General features: G+C 59.8%; 1 protein-coding gene across 1 annotated transcript; it reads left to right on the top strand.

Moving 5' to 3' along the window:
- Nucleotides 1-366: 366 nt before the first annotated feature.
- Nucleotides 367-11,406, top strand: AKAP17A (A-kinase anchoring protein 17A). Its single transcript, XM_070784794.1, is given in 6 exon segments — nt 367-510; nt 2,744-3,521; nt 4,197-4,345; nt 7,573-7,813; nt 9,444-10,052; nt 10,054-11,406. Coding segments are annotated over 5 exon segments (2,106 nt in total). The 5' UTR covers nt 367-510; nt 2,744-2,759; the 3' UTR covers nt 10,399-11,406.
- The last annotated feature ends 8,275 nt before the right edge of the window (nt 11,407-19,681 follow it).

The raw sequence follows: 19,681 nt of genomic DNA, 5'->3' as shown, positions 1-19,681 counted from the left end.
TAATGAAGTGATATTATATCTTATGTGCGACGCATAACTATAACAGCAGTGTACCCCACACAGCTGGCCTGAGTCCTGAGTCTGGTGCCTTCACGCTGGGGCCCCAGGTGAGGCCTCTGCCTGGACCTGAAAACAGGTAGCAGGGTTGGGGGCGGGGCGGGGCGGGGCGGGGTGGGGGAAGGGCGCGGCGAGCTCGCGCATGCGCACCGCAAAGCCCGGGCCGGCCGGCCCCACCCACGGCCGCCCCGGAAGTCCCGCCTCTGGGGGGCGGGGCCATGGCCAGGAGGAGAAACCTGGACCCGCCGCGCGGCCAGCTTCCGCGGGCCCGAGCGGCGGAAGCGGAAATGCGTCACAGGGGCGGGCGGCGGCGGCAGAGGAGGCGGCAGCGGGTCGCGTCGGGGGCGCCTCCGGCGGACGGCGGTGGCGGCGGCGGCGCCGGGCGGGGAGGCCGGGCCTGCCGGCGTCGTCGGGGGCCCGCGGGAGAGCTGGGGCCAAGGCGGCGGCGGCCTGGTACGTGGACGGGGCCCCGCCCGCCGGCGCGAGGGACCCCGGGGTGTCGGGGGGCCGGGGAGGGCGGCCTCGCGCGGCGGGCGGCCGGGGCGCGGGTCTCGTGGGCCTGCGGGCTTCAGGGGTCGAGAGCCTTTGAGGGGCCTGGGCGCTGGGGGCATGGGGGTGACGGAGAACCGGGGGCCGGGGGCTGCGGGGGTCTCTCGGGGCGGCCGGGGCGGGGGTCTCGTGGGCCTGCAGACTTGGGAGCGGGGTGTCTGGGGACTTGCGGGCGCGGGCTTTGGGGGTCGAAAGCCTTTGAGGGGCCTGGGGGTGACGGACAACCGGGGGTCGGGGCCTGAGGGGGTCTCCCGGGACGGCCGGGGCGCGGGTGTCCTGGGCCTGCGGACTTGGGAGTGGGGGTCTGGGGACTTGGGGGTGTGGGCTTTGGGGGTCGAAAGCCTTTGAGGGGCTTGGGGGTGACGGACAACCGGGGGCTGCGGGGGTCTCCCGGGGGTGCTGAGAGCGGGGGAGGGGGGGGTTTCTGGGGGGGATTTGGGAGAGGGGACAAAGGCGATTGAGCAGAGGAGGGGAGGTCCCCAGGGAGCTGCGGGGTTGGGTCAGTGGACAGGGCTGTGCAGGCGAATCGGGGTCCACCAGGGTCGGAGGTAAGCAGGCTGTACCGGGGCTGGGGGTGAAGCTAGGGGTTACTGGAGGTTGGAGGGGGTTACCGGAGCCATAGGGGGCGGCTGGGGAGAGAGAAGGTGGGAGTTGGGGCAGTAGGGTGAGCATTTGGATGGGTGGAGGCGATGGGGATCGTGAGGGGCTGCCAGGGGTGTGTTGGGGGTGGGGTGTGCAGCGAAGGGGCTGGGGGTCGTCCCCAGGGTGCAGGGGCAGCTGGGCGACCAGGGAAGATGGGAATCTCCAGGGTTCCTAGTAGGCAGTGGGCTTCTGGAGTCTCTGACTCCAGGCCTCTCTGAGGTCTTTGGGGTTTTCTGCAGGTGGAGGGGGGCTGTTGCCACTCAGCCCAGGCTGAGCCCCCTCATTAGTGCCCCAGACCCGGGCCAGGTGACTCTTTCCTCCAGCTGGGACCCCTCCACCCCAGTCCCTGCAGCTTCTCTGGGGTCTGGGTGTGTGTGTGTGTGCTTAATTGCTCAGTCGTGACTCTTTGTGACCCCGTGGACTGTAGCCCACCAGGCTCCTCTGTCCGTGGCATTCTCTAGGCAAGAAGACTGGAGTGGGTTGCCATGCCCTCCTCCAGGGAATCTTCCCGCCCCCGGGATTGAACCCAGGCCCCTCGGAAGCTTTCAGAGCCATCTGGTGGGCGGGCGCACAGCCCAAGGCCACCTCCATTACTGTGTGCTGTCCATGGGTCAGGTCTGGCCCTGCTTTGCGGAAGTAGGCACCTGTCCGACCGGTAGGGAGAAGCTGGTTGAGGGGGAGGAGAGCACAGTCAGCTCCCCGTCCGTGGCTTCCGAGAGGCCCTGCGGCTCTGATAGTTTTATCTGGACACAGAGAAGGTGCTTCTGCCCGCGGTACAGATACTGAAGTCAACGGTCCTTAGCCGTTCTCTCAGCCTGAAAGTTCCTTCCTGTTTCTGCGGGCTTCCTCCTGCACAGACCTTCCCAGGTGTTTGTGTGGGTTGTCCCTTCCTCGGTGAGGCATCTCTGCAGCCTCCATGGAGGTGGCCTGTCCCCCACACCCCGAGGGCAGGGACCCTGCTCATCTGGGCTCCCGCCACCCCAGCCGTGCTGGAGCTGTGTCTGGGTATTGGGGGCAGCTCAGTGCCCATGGAGGCTTGGGGCAGGCAAGTGTTCCTAAAAGTTTTGCAAACCCATCTTTTTTCCCTCTGTATTTGTGTAATCTGATTAAAAGGGCCCACATGTCAGGGGCTGGGGCTTCCTTGGTGGTTCAGACAGTAAAGCACCTGCCTGCAATGCAGGACACCCTGGGTTCGATCCGTGGGTGGGAAAGACCCCTTCCTGGAGAAGGGAAGGGCAACCCACTCCAGTATTCTTGCCTGGAGAATTTCACGGGCAGAGGAGCCTGGCAGGCTGCAGTCCACCGGGTCCAGAGAGTCTGACACGACCGAGCAACTAACCTTGAGGGGCTGAGGGGCCTTCCCTGACGTAGCGACCAGTGTGTTGGGCAAGCAGAGGGCAGACGGGCCTCCCTGCCCCGGGCCGCGTGCTGGCCAGCCTGGGGGTGGGACACCGGGCCGGCCATGAAAACGCGGCGTGCGCGTCTTGTGTTTCAGGCCCAAGGTCCCGGCTATGGCCGCGGCCACCATCGTGCACGACACGTCTGAGGCGGTGGAGCTGTGCCCGCCGTACGGCCTGTACCTGAAGCCCATCACGAAGATGACCATCAGCGTGGCACTGCCGCAGCTGAAACAGCCGGGCAAGTCCATCTCCAACTGGGAGGTGATGGAGCGGCTCAAGGGCATGGTGCAGCACCACCAGTTCTCGACGCTGCGCATCTCCAAGAGCACCATGGACTTCATCCGCTTCGAGGGCGAGGTGGAGAACAAGAGCCTCGTCAAGTCCTTCCTGGCCTGCCTGGACGGCAAGACCATCAAGCTGAGCGGCTTCTCCGACATCCTCAAGGTGCGCGCCGCAGAGTTCAAGGTCGACTTCCCCACGCGCCACGACTGGGACTCCTTCTTCCGCGACGCCAAGGACATGAACGAGACGCTGCCGGGCGAGCGGCCGGACACCATCCACCTGGAGGGGCTGCCGTGCAAGTGGTTCTCGCTGAAGGAGTCGGGCTCGGAGAAGCCGAGCGAGGAGGTGCTGGTGCGCGTGTTCGAGCGCTTTGGGGAGATCCGCAACGTGGACATCCCCATGCTGGACCCTTACCGCGAGGAGATGACGGGCCGCAACTTCCACACGTTCAGCTTCGGCGGCCACCTCAACTTTGAGGCCTACGTGCAGTACCGCGAGTACGCCGGCTTCATCCAGGCCATGAGCGCGCTGCGCGGCATGAAGCTCATGTTCAAGGGCGAGGACGGCAAGGCTGTGGCCTGCAACATCAAGGTGGGGAGTGGGGGATGGGGGGCGGGGCGGCTGTGGCCTGCAACATCAAGGTGCGGGCGGGGCGGGCTGCGCCTCAGGGCCTCGGGCACGGGAGGGCTGCCTGGGGCGGGGAGTGGAGGGGATGGGGGGCCCGGGGCGGGCGGCGGGCTGCGCCCAAGGGCTTCGGGCACAGGAGGGCTGCCTGGGGCCCCCACGCTGCGGGCGCAGAGTCTGTGTCTCAGGAAGCGTGGGGGCAGTGGAGCGCTCTCGCAGCCCCCGCTGAAATGAGGGGCGCTGCCCAGCATTGCCGCGGACGCTGGCCCGTGCTGGCTTCCCGCGCCAGGTTGGCGGAGGAGCTGGGCCCGGGCGCTGGGTGGTGAAGGCAGCTGGCCACAGGGAGTGGGGGGCGCCCCACCGCAGGAGCGGGGAAGGAGCCACGCTCTCGCGGGCGCCGGGGCAGGCAGGGCTGGCCTCTAGGCGCGCTCGTATTTCCGGCGGAAGGGGCCGTCCTGGAAGGGCTGGGGTCCCGAGCGCTCATTTCGAGCCCTGCCCTCTAGTCCCGAGGTCCTCCCGGTCAAGGGCGTTAGGGGAGCCCGCTCTCTGCGGTGAGTCTGAGGCAGGCCGCCTGCTGAGCGCAGGGCCGTCTGCATGTGCAGGACAGTGCGAGCTCGTTCTAACCCTGCCCTGCCTCCGAAGGTGTCTTTCGATTCCACCAAACACCTGAGCGACGCCTCCATCAAGAAGCGGCAGCTTGAGAGACAGAAGCTTCAGGAGCTGGAGCAGCAGCGGGAGGAGCAGAAACGGCGGGAGAAGGAGGCGGAGGAGCGGCAGAGGGCTGAGGAGAGGTGCGTGCTGCCGGGCGGGCCGGGCTCCGCGGGCCTGTGCGCCTGTGGGGGGGGGGGGGGCGGGAACGCCGCGGGAGTGCGCGGCCTGCGGCCCAGCCCCAGGGCACCGCCCATTCCCGCTCGGACTTCCCGCTGAGCCTCCCGGGGCGCCGTGCACCACCTGCTGACGGGGGCACGGAATTTTTGTCCATCTTACAGGCTTTTGGCATTCAGGCTGAGGCTGCCTTAAAGTGAAGTAGGGAAGTGAGGGTATTGTCGGCTTTTCCCAACAAGAGATATTTAGAAGTCCTGTAAAGTAACAGGCCTCTCGGGTCAAGACCTTTGTCTCCCGCTTTTACGTTCCGCGCTAGTGGAGAACCCGCCTGCCTGCCAGTGCAGTGGGCTTACGTGGGTTCCATCCTGGGCGGGGAAGATCCCCTGGAGAAGGAAAGGGCAGTCCACTCCAGTGTGCTGGCCTGGAGGGTCCTGTGGACAGGGGAGCCTGGCGGGCTGCAGTGCGTGGTGCCACAGGGTGGGGCAGGACGGAAGGGACTCAGCCTGGCGCCCTGTGAGCCCCGCGGGCAAGCTGGCCTGTGGACGAGCTGCATTCTGGGAAGGGGGCAGCAGTCCTGGTGCTCCCTCGTGCCTCCTGTGCTTGGGTGTTTCTTCCCCGCACTTGTCCGTGTGCGCGATGGGAAAGGTTTCTCTTGTGTGTTTTGCAGTGTTGAGTCTCAGGCGTGTGTGGTCTGGGGTTCATTCCTCACCAGCCTGTGTGTGTGTGTCTGGGCTGACCTGACTTGCGTGTCGCTCCGGCTTTGGGGCTCCTGTGTGGTTCCCGTTTGGTTCCGATGGTCACTAACGCGGATTTGGGCCTGTCTCTGGGGTCAGCGCTTCCCCGGTCTGCCCCGGAACCCATTTCCAGAGCGGCAGGTGCTGGGGATGGTGCCGGCCTCTATGCAGGCAGCCGGCCAGGATGTGGACACGGGTAGGGGGTCGGGAGCCCCGGAGTGAGGCCGTGGCTGCAGAGAGGACAGATGCCCGGAGAGGGCGGGGTGTCCTGGCCTCGTGGCGGGCCTCAGGTGGCGGCCACAAGCGGGGAGCAGTTTGGATCTCACACTGGACGAGGCCCTAGAGTCGGTATGCCGGCCACAGGCTGAACCAGGGAGCTCCGGCGGCATGCGCACCACGGGTCCTGGTCCCAGGCAGGGCCCGTCCTCTCTCTTCCACAATCGACCTTGTCTGCAGTCCCTGAGCTGGGCGTCACAGAGCTTACCCCACGGCCTCTCTGGGGCGTCACAGAGCTTACCCCACGGCCTCTCTGGGGCGTCACAGAGCTTACCCCACGGCCTCTCTGGGGCGTCACAGAGCTTACCCCACGGCCTCTCTAGGGCGTCACAGAGCTTACCCCACAGCCTCTAGGGCGTCACAGAGCTTACCCCACGGCCTCTCTAGGGCGTCACAGAGCTTACCCCACGGCCTCACTGGGGCGTCACAGAGCTTACCCCACGGCCTCTCTGGGGCGTCACAGAGCTTACCCCACGGCCTCTAGGGCGTCACAGAGCTTACCCCACGGCCTCTCTAGGGCGTCACAGAGCTTACCCCACAGCCTCTAGGGCGTCACAGAGCTTACCCCACGGCCTCTCTGGGGCGTCACAGAGCTTACCCCACGGCCTCTCTAGGGCGTCACAGAGCTTACCCCACGGCCTCTCTACGGTTTCGGGACAGGCACTTTTCTCCACCTTCACGTTAATGTGGGGAAACCGCCCTGAGGGTGGCCTTTGAGCTCAGGCGGCAAGGGGTGTCGTGGGGGGAGACCAGCTCACAGCCGGCGGGGCGGTACCTCTGACAGGGCTGAGGAGGTTGGGCATGGCTGGCCTGGCATGAAACGTGGGCCCGTGGGTGCCCAGGAGGCCCTCGGGTGTGCAGGGCTGTGTGTCCAAGCCCAGTTGGCCTCACTGTTAGCCTGCGGGCCGGCCCGGGAGCCTGGGCGTCTTGTCCTTCGTCAGGGGCGAGCGAGTTGGTCCTTTGCTGCTAATGAGGTACAGCGTGGCCTGCAGCAGTCCTGTTCCTGGTCACGGGCCCTTAGCTGGACAGCTGAGGGCTCTGGGCACTCAGGGCCCCTGACTAGCAGTCTGAGCGGCAGCCCCTCACTGATCCCTGCCGAGGGAGACCTTCTGGCGTGTGGCCTCCTGGACGCCAGCGTTCTCGCGAGCCGCCTTGCCTCCCTGCGTGGCCACCTCTGCAGCTGGAGCTTGGGTCCTCCGGCCTCCTTGTCCAGCTGCTTCTCTGCTGACCTGGCACCCTGGGAGTGATGCCGGCTCTTCTGCACAGTATCCTTCCTGGCCCTGGCGTCCCCGTGCCACATGCTGTCCAGGGCGGCCTTGCGTCTCTGCTGTGCCCGCCCTGCCCCTGGCCTGAAGGTTAAGACTGAGGGGTGCGAGTGTTCCATGAGGACACGCTCATTGGTCTTCCTGCCCCTGGAGGTCTGGATCCCTCCCAGTCGTGTGGGGGTCCTGGTTTCTGGATGAGGACAGGGTGCCGTTGGGTCTGAGCTGGCCGGTGCTGTGCGGGTGCTTACGGGACCGCCACTGTCTCCAGGTGCTATCTACGCGGTGACCTCACGGGGTTTCCCCCAGGGGTGCGTGATGTGGGGCCCCCCGTTGGGGGACACCCCCTCCCCAGAGCAAGCAGATTGGCTGTGTGTCACTGAGCGTGTGCCTTTTCTGCAAGTCCCCATGAAACGTCATGCTGTGTGCTCTCGGGGGCTTCCAGTAGCTGGGTGCTTCTGGAACCTTCCTGTCACCGGGTGCATGCCTGCTCCCCTCCAGCTCCGGGGCTGGGGGCTCGGGATGGGACAGCCCAGGGCAGGGGTCTCTCCGGCGTTGGGAGCAGGGCCTGTCCAGCGCTCGGGCTGTGCCCGTGTGGTGCCCGTGGTGGAGGGCCTCCTCCCTGTGCTGCTGAGGCCCGTCCTGGTTCGTCTGCTGTGGTCCCTACAGGAGCAGCTGGATCTGGTGAAAAACTCCGCTTCCCACCATCAGCCTTGTTCAGTTGTCTGGGCTGGGGTTGGGTTTAGCCAGGCTCTCCCTGGAAACATGGGAAAGCCTCGCCCTGTGCGCGCCTCGCTCCTGGGGTCCTCGGCCGTGGCTGAGATGTCTGTGCGGACAGAGCGCTAAGGAGCCAAGTGCTGCGATCACCAACCCGGGCCCCATGGCCCTCACGGAGCCGTCGTGTCCCACCCGCCCGCCCAGGAAGCAGAAGGAGCTGGAGGAACAGGAGCGCGAGCGGAAGCGCGAGGAAAAGCTGCGGAGGCGCGAGCAGAAGCAGCGGGACCGCGAGCTGCGGCGCAGCCAGAAGAAGCTGGAGAAGCTGCAGGCGGAGGAGCAGCGCAAGCTGCAGGAGAGGATCCGGCTGGAGGAGCGCAAGCTGCTGCTGGCACAGCGCAACCTGCAGTCTATCCGGCTGGTGGCCGAGCTGCTGAGCCGCGCCAAGGTACCGCCCGCCCAGGGGGAAGCTCCGCCCACAGGGAGTGACGCACCCACAGGGAGTGACGCGCCCACAGGGACTGCCAGCCTCTAGGGATGACCCACATCCATGGGCGCTCCACCCATTGCGGGGTGGCCCACGCTCGGGGATGCCTGGTACAGAGGGAGGATCGGCCCTTGGGATGCCGTACCCTCGGGGAGGCCCTGCCCACATGGCCTGCCAGCCTATAGGGATGCCCTACGCTGGGCCATGCCCCCCTCACAGGGCCTGCCAGCCTATAGGGATGTCCCATCCCCAGGGATGACCTGCCCACGGGTATGCTCCGCCCCTGGGAAGCTCCGCCCACAGGGCCTGCCAGCCTATAGGGATGCCCTACCCTGGGGGATGCCCCGCCCACAGGGCCTGCCAGCCCATAGGGATGCCTGGCTGTTCAGGGAGGATCGGCCCTTGGGAGGCCTGGCCTTCACGGACGTGCCGCTTCTCCCTGGCGCCCGGTTCTAGCCCAGGGATGGCGTTTGTCGTGGGGGACCGCGGTTGCAGCGCCCTGTGTTGCCCCAGGCCCGGGCTGTACCCCGAAGAAATGGCAGCGCTGTGGGTCTGCGTCCCCGCAACCAGGCCTCCGAGGCCCGGCGCCGCAGCCGCGGGGTGGCCGGGCTTCCCCAGCGATGGAAGGGCCCCCGCCTGGCCCCACGACTCTCTACGCGCTCCCGCCGAGCCCATGGCGCCGGTGTCCTTCAGGCCAGGCGTCCCCGACCGCCCGGGAGGACAGGACGGGCCCCAGACGAGGCGCGGTCCCCATGGCAGTCCTCGGAGCCGGGCTGTACTCCTGCCCCCACGGCCGTGAAGCTGGAGGGTCCCTGCTGCCCTGTGTGGGTGGCGCGCGTGGAGCCCAGGCAGGCGCGGGGCGACCCTCACCTGCCATCTGGTTACAGTTGTGACCAGTCTGCGGAAAGGAGAGCAGCGTGCGCGCCGAGAGCTGTGGCCGCGTGTTCTTATTGCGTGGTGAACGTTGAAGACCCCGAGCAGGCCAGGCCTCCACGCCTCCCACACCCACGCGGGATGTCAACTGTCCGCACAGTAATCTGGGGCCCACGTGGCAGGGAGCGTGCACCGGAGGGCCCGGGCCGCCCTCGAGGCGCCCCCCACCCAGGGCTGTGCCGAGGAGGTTTGCCGGGCTTGCTCCTGGCTGACGATCGTGGCTTCCGAGCGTGCCACCCGGAGAGGCCTGGTCCGCCCGAGAGGGGCCTTTCAGGAGGGCTGTGCTGGGAATCTGCCGGGCTTGCTCCTGGCTGACGATCGTGGTCTGCGAGCATGCCATTTGGAGGGGCCTGGGCTGCCTTGAGAGGCGCCGCTCCCCGCCACCCCCGCCAAGGTTGTGCCCAGGAGCTTTGCCAGGCAGCCTCCTGGCTGGTGATCATGGCCTCCGAGTGTGCCACCCGGAGGGGCCCGGCCCCCGATAGGCGCCCCTCCCCAGGGTTGTGCCCAGGAGCTTGGCCGGACTTAACCCCCAGCTGCCGGTCGCAGGACTCCCGGTGTGCTTGGACCCAGCGGGCCGCGCTCCAGCCAGGCTGTCCTTGGAGCGCCCACCCGCGCTGAGAGCCCGGCTCATGCCCCGCCGCCCCGCTCTGTCCCGCAGGCCGCCAAGCTGCACGAGCACGAGCACAAGGAGGAGAGCCTGCGGCTGCAGCAGCTGGAGGAGCGGCGGCGGCTGCAGGAGGCCGAGCTGCGGCGTGTGGAGGAGGAGAAGGAGCGCGCGCTGGGCCTGCAGCGTCGGGAGCGTGAGCTGCGCGCGCGTCTGCTCAGCCTGCTGCTCAGCAAGAAGGCGGACGAGCCGCGTGCCACCGCTGCCGAGTCGGGCCCCGCCTCCCCCGCCGACCTGCTCCGGCCGGTGTTGGACATCCTGCACACCGTGTCGGCCTCGGCCGGCGCCGCGCCCCGGGACCGGGAGCCCGCGGTGCGGCCGGCCGCCCCCCAGAACCTGAACGGGAGCGCCGCCGCTGCTCCCGCTGCTGCCCAGGAGGAGGCGGCCCCGGGCAAGGAGGGGCAGGACCCTCGAGGCCCGGACGCCGGCCACTCGGAGAAGAGGTGCCCCGCCGTGCTGGCCTGCATCCCGGACAACACCCAGCAGCCCAAGGCCGCGCCCGCCGCCTGCGAGCCGAGTGCGCCCCGGAAGGACGCGCGCTCCGAGCAAGACAAGTGCAACCGGGAGCCCAGCGGGGGCGGCGGCCGGGCCGGCGGCGGGGGCGGGCCGGGACGAGGGCGGCGATGGCGAGCGCAGGCACAAGCGGGAGCGCAGCGTGCCGCGGCGGCGGGCAGGCAGCCGGGAGGACGGCAGGCCGCGCAGGGAGCGGCGGGCGCACCGCAAGCGCTCGCGCCAAGGCCGCAGTGCTAGCCCCGAGGAGCGCGGCCGCTCCCGCAAGTCCCGCAGCCGCAGCCGAGAGCGGCGCAGCCGGCGGGAGAAGAGCCAGAGCCGTGGCCGCGAGCGGGACCGCAGGGCTAGCTCCAGCCGGAAGCGCAGCCGCCATCGGCGGGGCGACGACAGGCCGCGCTCAGGCTCCGCCGGCCGCCACCGCAGCGCCTGGAATAGGTAATGCAGGCCGCGCGCCCCGGGGCCGCCTTCCCGGAGACCGGCCGTGCCACGGGCGCCCGGGGAGCGTCCCGGCGAGGAGCGCAGGGCCCCAGGCTTTTCCTCCAGAGTATCCTCCAGGCGGCAGCCCTAGTGCGTCGGGCTCGTCATCACGAGCTTCGGTTTCCCATCAAACTGTTGATCCAGTCGCTTTAATGTCGCCGGTCCTCCCTGGATCAGGAGAAGCTCAGGGGGCTGCGAGCCTTGAGCATCGGAGACCCCGCCGGGCGCAGCCAGACCAGCTGCGCGGCATCGGGCCACCGCAAGGAGACACCGTGTCCTGACCTCACAGGAGCAGAGCCAGGCCGCAGTGACGGGGACGTACCGGCTTCCAGTCCGGCAGCCGCGGCCCCACCGGGCATTAAGAACAGGAAGCCTCTCGCTGGAGGTCTTTGGTTTGTTTTTTGTTTCTCCCGTTTTTTGTTTCGTTTTCCCCCTTTTCTGTAGGGTTAGCCTGTCGGGAATGAAGTTTGGGTGGGATGCTAAAGGCAAGTGGCTGTTGACGCGATTGTCACCGGAAGGAAGCTGCGCGCTCCGAAACACGGAAACTCTTTACGGGCGTGGGCTGGTGCAGACGGGATACAGAAGAGTCCCAAACATTCACTTTGTACGAATTCAAGTCATTCAGCATACAACAGAAGAGCGTCAGGTGGTACACAGGGGTCCCAGACATTCACTTTTTACAAACTCAAGTCATTCAGCATAAAACAAAAAAGCAGGCTGGTTTAAAATTAGCTTTGGTTTCTAGTCAAGGTTAGCCTGTGTGGTTTTTTTAAGAAGCCGTTTTGCTAAATTATTTTTACTTGGAACGTTTCAGATTTAAGGCTGCAAACTTGTTAAATTTTATAATTGTCAGCTTCTCCAAGGGAAGCTTGGAAATACTTAAAAATAGCTGTAACGTCCACCTTAGGAGAGATGGTGTTTATTCCAGTTTGCATTTTTATGGTAAAATAAAATCTTTTTTTCCAATGAACTCATGTTTCCCATGCTTACATGGGGAGTTTTTGTTTTGTTTTCAAGGTCTTTAGGCTGTGTCATTAGCTGAGCATAATCTAGTGTGTTTGAAATCACTTGGTCATTGGTAAATGTTCACTTCACGTGCCATTACTATCCTAACATAACTCCTTGGAGAGCATGGTCCTCAGAGGTGTTTGGTTTGTTTGCAAGTGAAAGCGTTAGTCACTCAGTCGTGTCCAATTCTTTGTGACCGTGTGGACTGTAGCCCTCCAGGCTTCTCTGTCTGGGGGATTCTCCAGGCAAGAATCCTGGAGTGGGTTGCCATTTCCTCCTTCAGGGAATCTTCCTGACCCAGGGATTGAACCCTGGTCTCCTGCATCGGCTGGGAGATTCTTTACTGTCTGAGTTACCCCTTTAGCAAGTTTACAAGAGCAGTTTTTTTTAAAGCTACAGTGCTATTTTGAAAAAGTGATGGAAAGACAGTGGTTGTTTCTAAACTTGAGGTAGTGGGTAGGTGTTGGTGCCCTCGCAGGGACCCTGGTTCTGAGAGAGGGGCATTTGTGTGAGTCACTAATTCGTGTCCATCTCTTTGCCGCCCCATGGACTGCAGCACGCTCACCGTCTCCCAGGATTTGCTCAAACTCCTGTCCATTGATGCGTGACGCCATCCAACCATCTCATCCTCTGTCGTCCCCTTCTCTTCCTGCCCTCAATCTTGCCCAGCATCAGTGTCTTTTCCAATGAGTTAGCTCTTTGAATCAGGTTGCCCAAGTATTGGAGCTTCATCTTCAGCACCAGTCCTTGCAATGAATATTCAGGACGGATTTCCTTTAGAATGGACTGGTTGGATCTCCTCGAAGTGCAGGGGACTCTCAAGAGTCTCCTGCAACATGCGAGTTTGAAAGCATCAGTTCTCTGGCGCTCAGCTTTCTCTATGGTCCAGCGTCACACCCGTATATGACTATTGGAGAAACCATAGCTTTCAGTATATGGGCCTTTTATCGGCAAAGTGATGTCTCTGCTTTTTAAGATGCTGTCTAGGTTTGTCGGAGCTTTTCTTCCAAGGAGCGTCTTTTAATTTCTGGCTGCAGTCACCATCCGGTGTGATTAGGGAGCCCAGAGAGTAAAATCTGTTGCTGCTTCCACTGTTTCCCCATCTATTTGCCATGAAGTGATGGGACTGGATGCCCTGATCTTAGTTTTCTGAATGTTGAGCTTTAAGCCAACTTTTTCACTCTCCTCTTTCACCTTCATCAAGAGGCTCTTTAGTTCTTCACTTTCTGCCATAAGGGTGGTGTCATCTGCATATCTGAAGTCACTGATATTTCTCCTGGCAATCTTGATTCCGGCCTGTGCTTGCTCCAGCCCAGCGTTTCTCATGATGTACTTTGCATAGAAGTTAAATAAGCAGGGTGACAATATACAGCCTTGACGGACTCCTTTTCCTATTTGGAACCAGTCTGTTGTTCCATGTCCAGTTCTAACTGTTGCTTCCTGACCTGCATACAGATTTCTCAAGAGGCAGGTCAGGTGGTCTGGTATTCCCATCTCTGGAAGAATTTTGCACTGTTTGTTATGATCCACACAGTCAAAGGCTTTAGCATAGTCAGTGAAATAGAGGTTGATGTTTTTCTGGAATTCCCTTGCTTTTTCTGTAATCCAGCGGTTTTTGGCCATTTGATCTCTGGTTCCTCTGCCCTTTCTAAACCCAGCTTGAGCATCTGGAAGTTCTCAGTTCAGTTACTGCTGAAGCCTGGTTTGAAGGATTTTCAGCATAATTCTTACTAGCACGTCAAATGAGTAAAATTGTGCGCGGTAGTTTGAGCGTTCTTTAGCATTGTCCTTCTTTGGGATTGGAATGAAAACTGACCTTTTCCAGTCCTGTGGCCACTGCTGAGTTTTCCAGATTGGTTGGCATATTGAGTGCAGCACTTTCACAGCATCATCTTTCAGGATTTGAAATAGCTCAACTGGAATTCCATCACCTCCACTAGCTTTGTTTCTGGTGATGCTTCCTAAGGCCCACTTGGTTTCACATTCCTTGTTGTCTGGCTCTAGGTGAGCGACCACATCGTCGTGGTTATCCGGGTCATTAAGATCTTTTTTTGTACAGTTCTTCTGTGTATTCTTGCCACTCTGCTTCATCTCTTGTGCTTCTCTTCAGTCTTTACCGTTTCTGTGCTTTTTCATGCTCATCCTTGCATGAAATGTTCCCTTGATAGCACCAGTTTTTTTGAAGAAATGTCTAGTCTTTGCCATTCTGTTGTTTCCCTCTATTTCTTTGCATTGTTCATTTAAGAAGGCTTTCTTTTTTCTCCTTGCTGTTCTCTGGAACTCTGCATTCAGTTGGGTATATCTTTTCCTTTCTCCCTTGCCTTTCACTTCTCTTCTTTGCTGAGCTATTTGTACTGCCTCCTCAGATAACCAGTAACTTCCCCGGTGACTCAGCGGTAAAGAGTCCGCCTGCAATGCAGTAGCCCCGGGAGATTCAGCTTCTATTCCTGGGTCGGGAAGAGTCCCTGGAGGAGGAAATGGCAGCCCACTCCAGTATTCTTGCCTGGAGAATCCCACAGACAGAGGCGCCTGTGAGCTACAGCCCGTGCGGTCACAGAGCGTGGGACACGACCGAGCGCTCCCGCAGAGAACCACTTTTCCTTCCTGCAGTCGGACCTCTGTGTCCTGGTCCGACGTCCACAGACTCCACCAGCCTCGGCTGAGAACGGTGTTTACCAGCTGAGCTTGGTTGAATCTGGTGACAGAGAACCACAGATGCAGGAGACGAACTATGGGACTTTAACATTGGAGAACTTGGGTACCAACCGTGGGTCCTGGGAACCCCACCCAGGGTAATGGTGTCGGGGGCTGGGGGACGTTTGGGAGGTGACAGGTGATGCAGGTCGAGCCCCCGTGCACGTCTTCATTAAAGACTCCTGGACTCCCCAGGGAGCTCCCTCGTCCCTCCCACCACGGGGCACACAGCGAGAAGACACCCTCAGAGCCAGCAGGAGCCCTCAGCAGACACTGTGCCCCCGCCAGGGTCTTGGACGTGCGGCCTCCGGGACCCTGAGGAGGGTTCTCTTATTTCTAGGGCCCCCTCACCTGCTGTGGGACACCACGCGAGCCGCAGTACCCGACACCACGTGATGTCTAAGCACATCCAACCACGTCCCCTCTTGCTTTAGGGCAGCAAGCTAAATCATCCCACCGTGCCGTCTCCAGACTAGAAATGAAAAGTGTTACTCCCTTCAAAGAGAAAACACGAGGACAGCAATAGTACTCACCACTGTCCTCGCTGACGGCAATACAAGGGGAAAAGGCGCTGGCAGGGGTGTGGAGAGATTGGCTCCTTGTGCGCTGCTGGTGGGAAGGTAAAGTAGGGCAGCTGCTGTGGGAAGCACTTCAGCCGTTTCTTAAAGTGAAACGCGGAGAAGGAAATGGCAATCCACTCCCGTATTGTCGCCCGGAGAATTCCATGGACACACTGCAGTCCATGGGGGTGGCAGAGTCAGACACGACTAAGCGACTAAGGCTTAAACGGTCAAACGTAGAAGTTCTGTGGGATCTACTTGCCCCACTCCTACGAATACACCCGAAAGATGTGAAAAGAGTTGTCCGAGAAAGACTTTCTACAGTAATTTCATAACAGCACCGTTTACAACGGCCATGAGTATGGAAACCACCCAGGTGCATGGGTGGATGGATGGGTGGGTGGGTGGGTGGATAAATGGATGGATGGCTGGGTTGATGGATAGGTGGATAGATGGATAGTGGGTGGTTTGACAAATGGATAAACAGCATGGGTTCCACGCACACAGTGGAATATGACGCAGCCTTGAAAAGGAGCGAAGCTCTGACAGGCTGCAACGTGGGTGGGCCCTGAACACACGATACTCGGCGAGTGAGGCAGACAGAAGGACGCGCGGTGTGTGACTCCATTGATTGGAAACACCCACAACAGGCAGATCCACAGAGACAGCAAGTGGGCTTGTGGTGCCAGAGACGGGAGGAAGAGGCTGAGGAGTGACTTTTAATGGGGACGGGGTCTCCTTGGTGGGGTTGGGAATGTGATGTGATAGGCGTGATGTCTCCACAGCACTGTGAAAGGCCTCAGACCTTGCGAGCTCACTTAACACAGTTTTATGTTATGTGCATTTTTGTTGCTCAGTCGCTCAGTCGTGTCCGACTCTGCAACCCCATGGATTGCAGCACGCCAGGCCTCCCTGTCCATCACCAACTCCCAGAGCTCGCTCAAACTCATGTCCATCGAGTCGGTGGTGCCATCCAGCCATCTCATCCTCTGTCGTCCCCTTTTCCTCCTGCCCTCAGTCTTTCCCAGCATCAGGGTCTTTTCCAATGAGTCAGCTCTTCGCATCAAGCAGCCAGAGTATTGGAGCTGCAGCTTCAGCATCAGTCCTTCCAGTGAGTATTCAGGGTTGATGTCCTTTAGGATTGACCGGTTTGGTCTTGCTGTCCCAGGGACTCGCAACATTTTAATGCAATATTGACCATTTTCCTTGAATAAAAACCTAAGAAGAGGGTGTTTTGGCTTCTACTTTTGATTTCTCCTTTCCCTGGGAGGATCACTTGGTGTAATGACTGGACAAAAGTGCACAGAGTTAAAGCCAACCTCCTGACCGTGGGTGGTGGTGAAGGAGAGGGCAGCTTTATTACAGCAGGTGCTGGACGGGGGCTGGACAGGTGTGGGCGGGTGCTCAAAAAAGGCAAACTCCCCCCGAAGGCTTTCAGTCAAACTTCTTTAGAAGGCCACGTGGTGCCCGAGGGGCCGTCGGGGAACGTCTGTGATCAGCTGGTGCAGGGCTGCTCGATTCACAGTGAGAAAATGTCACAGCTGGGGTCATGGGGGTGGGGGTGGAGCAGGGGTGGAAGGTTCTCAGCCATCAGTCCTCAGGCGCCAGTCTTCTGAGGGCTCCTTGCTCCTCAGGTGGTTAATTTCAGCCACCTGGTGGTAATTTCAGCCACCTGGTGGTGATTTCAGCATCTGCAAAACAATTCCGGACGAGTGCATCAGAAAAGGTTAGCCGTGAACTTTAGGGAGGAAGTGAATCGGAGGGCGCGGGGGATGGGGTCTCTTCCTGCAAAGGCGCCTTAGGGTCCTGCTCGGTTACAAGGATTTCCTGGGCGCTTTGGGCTTTGTCAACGTTTCAGTCCAGCTCAGACTGCAGCACGCTAGGCCTCCCTGTTCATCACCAACTCCCAGAGTTTACTCAAACTCATGTCCATTGAGTCAGTGATGCCATCCAACCATCTCATTCTCTGTTGTCCCCTTCTCCTCCTGCCTTCAATCATTCCCAGTATCAGAGTCTTTTCCAGTGAGTCAGGTCTTCGCATCAGGTGGTCAAAGGATTGGAGTTTCAGCTTCAGCATCAGTCCTTCCAATGAATATTCAGGACTGATTTCCTTTAGGATGGACTGGTTGGATCTCCTTGCAGTCCAGGGGACTCCCAAGAGTCTTCTTGTAATCCCCAGACATTGGGCAGCCCCGCCCTCTTGGGCCAAGTGCAAAAGATGAGGGTGGCATGGCCCCCGCCCTCCTGCCCCCCAGGCTCCCCCCACGTCCCCCCGATCCCAGGCTCAGACAATACCATCTTCCTCACGTCCACCAGTCCCCAGCGCTCTGTGACCCTCCAGTTACTCGTAATGTAGCCACGCGTTCTGGGAAACACTTATTCAGAAGGACAGTGCAGATGGTGGAGTGCAGTTTATTACACCGGAGGGCCCAAGGCAGAGTCTCCTCCTAGCCAAGGACCCTGACCAGCTTTTCTGAAAACCTTATATACCCTAAGCATCGTGCCCAAACCCACCTCCCCAAATTCCCTGAAACTAGTCTGATGAAGGAAGAAGATGCAACCAAAGTTAACCCGTGATTCGTATGCCTTAAGCCGAGGTGGTTAACAGTGGACAATTATCAATAGGCCTGTGGTCATACCCCAATAAGCAGAATAGAATGTATGATTCTATTTGGTCACACAGATAATTAGGGTATTCTTTTAGACGACTGAGAGTCTAGGTACGAATCCTGGGGTTCTTCCATCTGGGGGTCTGGTTTTCCAGTTGGTTGTTGTTTCCATAGATACTGGGCATAGAGCTCAAAGTCCACAGTCCAGCCGGAAATGGAGTCCTGCTCTCAAGACGGAGCCTGTTCTGTGTTTCCTCCTTTGGAAATAAATCCGTAGGGGTTTTCTGGGGAGCGTGTGACAAATGGCCACGAGCTGGGGACTTAAATAAGAAACACTCATCATGCACGCTTCTGCCCGGTCGTGTCCGACTCTTTTGCGACCCCGTGGACTGTAACCATCCAGGCTCCTCTGTCCATGGCAATTTCCCCTGTAGCTCAGATGGTAAAGAACCTGCTTGCCATGCAGGAGACCCGGGTTCAAAGAATGAGTGAGCGACTTGGAGTTTCACTTGCAGCAGGACAGGGGCCCTTCCCTGGTGATTCACTGATAAAGGATACACCTGCAAAGCAGGAGATGTGGGTTTGATCCCTGGGTTGGGAAGGTCCCCTGGAGAAGGAAATGGCAACCCACTCCAGTGTTCTTGCCTGGGGAATCCCATGGACAGAGGACCCCGGTGGGCTACGTCCATGGGGCCGCAGAGAGTCAGACACGACTGAATGGCTAACACACGTACTGGAGTGGGTTGCCATTTCCTTCCAGGGGATCTTCCCCACCCAGGGATGGAAACTCGTCTCCTTTGTCTCCGGCATTGCAGGCAGATTTTTTTTTTTTTTTTTTACTAGCCGAGCCAGTGGGGAAACGAAGAGATGCTCATGCTCCCCCTAAGAGTGAAGATTGCGCAGGCCACAATTCACACCCAGTGCAGCCAAATAAATAAATGTTACTTAAAAATCCGTACGTTGATTCCCTGCAGGGCCCCTGCGGTAGGAAGTAGGAATGTGGAGTTTCTTCAAAGTTAACCCGTGAACTGAGGGCACTCACGTGAAAAGGAGGCCAGGGTGTCCCAGGGCTGAGCTCCCTGCAGAGGCTCCGGGGGAGGGTCCTCCCCGCCTCTTCCAGCTTCTGGGGGCTCCAGGCGTCCATCCCTGGGCTGGTGGCCGCCTCCCTCCCGTCTGCCTGCGTCTCCACGTGGCTTCTCCTCTGTGTCCGTGTCTCTCCTCTTCTGTGTCCTATAAGGATCCTGTCATGGGGTTTAGGGCCACCCCCAGCCAGGAGGACCTCATCTCAGACCTTGCCTTTATCACACCTGCAGAGACCCAAGGTTCCAGGAATTTTAGGGGAACAGTCTTCAACCCAGAGCAACATCCCAGTTTCAGAGATGTTAGATGTTTTTGTTTTCTTTTTTTTTCTATGTTTTTGCCACCCACAGTACATGGGGTCTTAGTTCCCCGATCAGGGATTGAACCTGTGTCTTCTGTAGTGGAAACTACACTGCCAGTCAAGTGTCTTAAAAGTTCTTTTTTTTTTTTTTTTAATCTGCATTTTGGAGTTGATGCAACCATTTCTCATGTAATGACTGGTGGTTTAGTCACTAAGTCATGTCTCACTCTTTGTGACCCCATGGACTGTCAGCTGCCTGAGTCCTCTGTCCGTGGGATTCTCCAGGCAAGATTACTGGAGTGGGTTGCCATGCCCTCCTCCAGGGGGATCTTCCCGACCTACGGATCGAACTTGGGTCTCCAGCACTGACAAGTGGACTCTTTATTGACCGAACCACCCAATGACTAGCTCGTGTTGAATCTTTGATTTTACACATCGGACCTGGAGTGTTTTAAAAGCCAAAAACCTGATTTCCTGATTCAGGGGATCCAAGCTGGCCCATTTGAATGCAGAGTTCCAAAGAATAGCAAGGAGAGATCAGAAAACCTTCCTCAGCAATCAGTGCAAAGAAATAGAGGGAAACCACAGAGTGGGAAAGACTAGAGATCTCTCCAAGAAAATCAGAGATACCAAGGGAACATTTCATGCAAAGATGGGCTCGATAAAGGACAGAAATGGTATGGACCTAACAGAAGCAGAAGATATTAAGAAGAGGTGGCAGGAATACACAGAAGAACTGTACAAAAAAGATCTTCACGACCCAGATAAGTGATCACTGACCTAGAACCAGACATCCTGGAATGTGAAGTCAGGTGGGCCTTAGGAAGCATCACTATGAACAAAGCTAGTGGAGGTGATGGAATTCCAGTTGAGCTGTTTCAAATCCTGAAAGATGATGCTGTGAAAGTGCTGCACTCAATATGTCAGCAAATTTGGAAAACTCAGCAGTGGCCACAGGACTGGAAAAGGTCAGTTTTCATTCCAATCCCAAAG

Source organism: Bos indicus, chromosome X (assembly GCF_029378745.1).
Source record: "Bos indicus isolate NIAB-ARS_2022 breed Sahiwal x Tharparkar chromosome X, NIAB-ARS_B.indTharparkar_mat_pri_1.0, whole genome shotgun sequence".
Lineage (NCBI taxonomy): Eukaryota > Metazoa > Chordata > Mammalia > Artiodactyla > Bovidae > Bos > Bos indicus.
Note: the sequence above shows the minus strand (reverse complement) of the source record. Positions and strands in the feature narration are given on the sequence as shown.